The sequence below is a fragment of the Rhagoletis pomonella genome, unplaced genomic scaffold (genome assembly GCF_013731165.1).
Source record: "Rhagoletis pomonella isolate Grant_MI unplaced genomic scaffold, Rhpom_1.0 Rhpom_scaffold_10220, whole genome shotgun sequence".
In the NCBI taxonomy this organism is placed as follows: domain Eukaryota; kingdom Metazoa; phylum Arthropoda; class Insecta; order Diptera; family Tephritidae; genus Rhagoletis; species Rhagoletis pomonella.
Window position 1 is genome coordinate 383 of NW_023468749.1, and position 5,371 is coordinate 5,753.

Sequence of the window (5,371 nt, forward strand, 5' to 3'; positions counted from 1 at the left end):
TGTGATCAGATAACGTTATTCATATTGATTTTGATAAACATATTTTATGTTGCTGGCTTATCCGCTGCTGCTCCGAACATCCTCCCCCCGTTGAAAGGTCAGGGTTTTCAACAGAATCCTTCACCGGGAGGACACACAGCTTGTTCACGGCTCGTCGCGTTATGCCGCTAGATGTTTTGAAAAGTGCCACACGTACGATACCGTCTGCTCCAGGGACAACTTCGATTACCCGTGCTAGAGGCCACTTCAATGGTGGTGAGTTTTCTTCCTTTATGCATACGACATCATTGACTTGAATGTTGGCATGAGGTAAACGCCACTTTGCGCGTTGCTGTAGAAGAGTTAGATACTCTTGAGTCCACCGCTTCCAAAAAACCTGTTTAATGTATGTTGCCATCGATCAAGTCGGTCGTAGTTTAGCGTCGTTAGATCCGGTTCCGGAAGAGCTGTCAGAGAACCACCAATCAAAAAATGGCCTGGCGTTAGCACATCTAAATCCTCTGGGTTTTCTGAAAGGGTCTCGTACCCCGTAACGAGAGTTAATTACAGCACAGATTTGACATACCAAAGTACGCAATTCATCGAAGCCAAGCAGTGATGAGCCAACGGAACGATAGAAATGTTGTTTGGCTGTTTTTACGGCCGCTTCCCACAAACCGCCAAATTGCGGAGAGCGAGGTGGGATGAAACGCCAATCAAAGCCATTACTGAGGCAAAAGTTGTGGACTTCGCTGCGGTGTTTCTCGCTGAGGGCTAAGTTCCGTAGTTCTTTGAGCTCGTTCTTGGCGCCTACAAAATTCGTCGCATTGTCAGACCAGATGCAGCTGGGTATGCCACGCGTAGCGATGAATCGTTTTAGCGCGTCAATGAAAGCACCTGTTGAGAGGTCTCTTACCAACTCCATCCATACAGCCTTTGTGGCGAAGCAAATGAAAACGCTTACATAACATTTGTGGGGCGATTTATTGCGTACTTCAGGCTTGTAATAAAATGGCCCACAGTAGTCCACACCGGTGACTATGAATGGGCGCGAGGCCTGAATTCGCTCTTTAGGCAGGTCGGCCATTATGTGCTCGACAAGGCGCGGTCTCAATTTGCAGCAAATAATGCATTTTTGTAGGACTCGAGTGACTGTTTTCCGACCACCTATGGGCCAAAACTGCATTCGAATGAAGGCGAGTAAAGCTTGAGGACCTGCGTGATGTTGTTTGCGATGAAAAAAGGTTATTATACTAAATGTCAGTGGATGATCCTTCGGAATAATGCATGGGTGGCGCGATTCAAAACTAAGCATAGAGTTTTTTAATCGCCCGCCGACTCTAATAATTCCAAAGTCATCAAGAAATGGTGATAGCGAAACAATGCTGCTCGAACTCGGGACGCAATTATTGGCCTGTAATGCCGTGTACTCCGGCCAAAGTTGCGCTCTTTGTACTAAGCGAATAAGCAGTTGAGTTCCATGGTGAATATCTGCGGCTGTGAGCTGCGAAGAGCTTGGCGATGTTGTAATATTGACAAATTTGCTGACGTACCCAAAAATGCGCTGCATTGTTCCAAATGAATTAATGTACTTGAACGAAAGCGAAATGTCATTGCGGTTATGTGCGGCAAGCAACACCTTTTGTCGAAGTTCTGGAAGTTTTGGTTGTGGTAGACACATGCGCGGCCAGCTGCCCTCCACTTCTCGCAAAAATGACGGGCCGTGCATCCAAAGTGAAGATCCTAGAAGTTCCTGCGGGGTAGCTCCTTTGGATAAAATGTCCGCCGGATTCATTGCTGTCGGAACATAGTGCCACCGCATGCCCTCCGTTAATTGATGTATGGTGGAAATTCGGTTAGCGACAAATACGTTAAATTTCGATGGTTCTTCTCGCAGCCACGAGAGGACAGTGGAGGAGTCTGACCAACAATGAAATGAACAGTTAAAAAGCTTAATTTTTGTAAACTCACCCATGAGTTGTGCAAGCAGTGTTGCTGCACAGAGTTCCAGCTTGGGCACGGTGATAGTCTTCAGTGGAGCGACACGGGCCTTCGAACACAACAGGTGCACTTGTACCTTACTATCCTTGGCTGAACGCGTATAAACGCAAGCCCCATAAGCTTCAAGGCTTGCATCGCAAAATGCATGAATTTCTGTAATGGCCCCAGGTTGCAAGACGTAACGAGGAAATGATAGGTGCTGTATGTCTGCAAACCCGCTGCAAAAGGCAGACCAGGCGGTGTTTAACGATTGCGGTAGACTCTCATCCCACTCAAGCTTGTCTCTCCACATGCGTTGCAGAAGAATCTTCGCCTTGGTCAGCGTAGGGCCCATTAGTCCAAGGGGATCGTAACAGCGAGCTAGAGTAGACAACGCAGAGCGTTTTGAGTTTTTACCGAGTTCTCGTTGTGGCACAAACGAAAATAGCAGCTTGTCCTTGACCGGATCCCAAACTAGTCCCAGAGCTTTGGTGATGTCACTGCCATCGTCAAACTTAAGGAAACGTTCCTTGTCTACGTCAGGTATATCACGAAGGATATCTGGACTATTAGAGCACCACTTGCGTAACTTAAAGTTTCCTCGAGCAAGGAGGCTAGTTGTTTGTAGCTTGATATTCAGTACTTCTTCCATCGAATCGCCTCCAGATATCAAGTCATCTACGTAGAAGTCTCGACGCACTATTTCTGCACCAATGGGATAAGTCGAGGATTCGTCAGCTGCGAGTTGGTGCATTGCACGTATGGCCAGAAATGACGCAGGCTTAGTTCCATAAGTCAGCGTGTCTAACTTATAGATGGCAAAGTTTTCCTGAGGAGATTCACGCCACAATATGCATTGGAGCATGCTATCTGGTGGGGTGACGCGAACACACCTATACATCTTACAGATGTCCCCAGTAAGTGCTATGGGAAAAGTACGAAATCTAATAAGGATATTAAAAAGTTTCGGCTGAATAGTTGGGCCTGCCATGAGTAGGTCGTTCAGCGAAAAGCCCGAAGTAGTGGATGCAGAGCCATCAAAAACCACTCTCAGCTTTGTTGTGCTACTGTCATCCTTGATGACGCAATGATGCGGCAGAAAATACTTGCATTGTTGAAAAACCTCATTGGTAACTAGCGACATGTGATTAAGGTCCAGATATTCCTTTATGAACTTACTATATTCTGTTTTAAGCTCAGGGTTACGAGCGAATTTTCGTTCAAGACTTTCGAAGCGTTGACGAGCTTGCAAATAGGAGTCTCCAAGGGCCTCCACACCACGCTTCATGGGAAGACGAACTGAGTATTCGCCTGATGACAATCGCAAATAATTTTCCCGGAAGTGGGCTTCGCAGTCGATATCTTCTTGGGAGGCCTTAGAGATCGGCTCGAAGTTGTGCTCTATTTCCCAGAACTGACGCACTAAATCTTCCAACCGAGTGGAAATAATATCACTGGAGGACTTCCGTCGCACCACAAAAGATGATAGTTTTGGAGCTTGTTGCCCCCCTCCAGATAGCACCCAACCGAGGCGTGTTTTCTGAAGGAGTGGTAAACCATATGCCAAGCGTATCTGCCCCACACATAGCAGATCGAAGAACAATGCTGCTCCAATGAGCAGATCAATTCGCTGCGGTAAGTTGAACCCAGGATCAGCTAGTTGTATATTCGACGGAACATTCCACTCGTTGGTGCTCACGGAGCAGCCAGGCTGGTTATCGGTTATGGTTTGCACAACAACAGCTGTTATGTTTGTTGAGAAATCTGAAGTCCCCGACTTCAGTACGAGGTCGACTGAGTAACCCTCCGTTGAGAAATTGGCATCTCCAATGCCAGATACTGTAGCAGAAGATTTTGCTTTTACAAGCTGCAATTGGTTTGCAAGGCGAGTTGTGACAAAGTGTAACTGGGAGCCAGAATCTAAAAGCGCCCTGCAAGGCACGAAGCTTCCAGCACGATTTTTTACCAGAACGACGGCAGTAGCTAGGAACACAGCATCAGAAGGAGATACTGGGGCACTAGGCGACACAGATAACGATGCAGTCATAGCGTTGGATTGAACTGTAGCTGCCGACGAAGCTTCGGCTTGACTATTGATTAACGATGCAGTTGAGCGTTCGAAATGCAAGAGCGTGTGGTGTTTCGACTGACAGGCGCGGCACGATCCGGATTTGCAGTCACGAATTTGATGCCCAGTCTTTAGGCAGTTAAGACAAAGGGAAAGCTTCTTAACTTCCCTCAGGCGTAAGTTCGGAGACAAATTTGCGAAGCGTTGACAGCTATAAATTGCATGCTCGGCAGATCCACAAAACACACAAACACCTTTTGAGCCGTTGGAAGCAACAAAGGATTTCCTCTGACCAGTACTCACGTTCTTGTTAGCTTTTACCGCCTGACCAGTCGGTGTCTGCATAGAATGCTCAACGTTCTCGAGTGCTCTGCAGCGCTTCTCCAAGAACATAGCTAATTGATCCCAGGATAGCAGTTCGCTGATCGATGAACTCTCCTCCCATTTAGCCTGCGTCTTTTTGTCGAATTTCTGGATCACCAATTGTACGATGATGCGACTGCAATGCGCGTATGTGTGCTGTGACCTTATCTGTCAGCTCTCGTAGCTTGGTTACGTTTGAATCTGCCCTCTCTAGCCCAAATATCTCCCTGACGTGTGCCTGAAATATAAGACGTTTGTTATCGAAGCGCTTTTGTAAAAGATCTAATGCAGTGTTATAATTAGCGTCGTTTATTTCCAGCGAGCGCACGGTGTCAAGGGCAGCGCCGCTCAGACAGGAACGAAGATGCTGCAATTTGTCGATGTTGGTGAGGTCGCTGTCCTTGTCGATTATTGACGTGAACATTGAATAGAAATTTGTCCACTCGGTGTAGGCGCCACTGAATTTAGGCAGTGTCAGCAATGGCAAGCCTGAGCTATTACCGTTCACAATGATTGATTGGGTCTCACTGGAGTTCATTCTGAGCGTGGAGCAATGTTGCGAGGCACTACGTTTACCAATCTCGCGTTGCAGTGTAGCTCTAAGGTTGATTAGAGCAGCATCGAAGTTACTTGGCAGGTCGCTGGCAATGGAGTCGAAGTCCAATTCCTCTAGGCTTGTGTGTGCGGCAGAAAAACTGGATTTCAATTCGCCTAAGGATTCTAGCATTGCTGAAAGACTGTACTCATCCATACTGTGTAGCTTGTCTGCGTCCAACTCGTTAATCAAGCTCTCCAGTCTGCTGAATATGGCCTTTGTTTTCAGCTTTAGAAAGGCTACTCGATCTGCACCTTCCCCTGGCATGACGAAGTTGCTGACGTTTACACTAGTGTGGCAGAATTATCTCAGTAAGCGGCCGGAAACAAACGAAAAATCGCGTGATACGATCACGTCGGGGTCACCAAATGTTGAGCTACTAAGCC

At 47.1% G+C, this 5,371-nt stretch overlaps 3 protein-coding genes across 3 annotated transcripts; all 3 read right to left on the reverse strand.

Annotated features, from left to right (window-relative positions):
- Positions 1 to 565: 565 nt before the first annotated feature.
- LOC118756426 lies at positions 566 to 1,066 on the reverse strand (the record flags this gene model as incomplete). The annotated part of the gene is made up of 1 exon (XM_036491191.1): positions 566 to 1,066. A coding segment is annotated over exon 1 (501 nt), but the record flags the coding sequence as incomplete, so codon positions are not given.
- A 368-nt stretch (positions 1,067 to 1,434) lies between these two features.
- On the reverse strand, positions 1,435 to 4,420 carry LOC118756424. Its single transcript, XM_036491189.1, has 4 exons — positions 4,331 to 4,420; positions 1,951 to 4,156; positions 1,533 to 1,899; positions 1,435 to 1,483 (listed from the first exon to the last, which is right to left on the reverse strand). The coding sequence occupies exons 1-4, from the start codon at positions 4,418 to 4,420 to the stop codon at positions 1,435 to 1,437; spliced, it is 2,712 nt and encodes a 903-aa protein (XP_036347082.1).
- Positions 4,421 to 4,472: 52 nt separating this feature from the next.
- On the reverse strand, positions 4,473 to 5,141 carry LOC118756425. The gene has a single exon (XM_036491190.1). It carries the CDS (start codon positions 5,139 to 5,141, stop codon positions 4,473 to 4,475), a length of 669 nt encoding a protein of 222 aa, XP_036347083.1.
- Between the last annotated feature and the right edge of the window lie 230 nt (positions 5,142 to 5,371).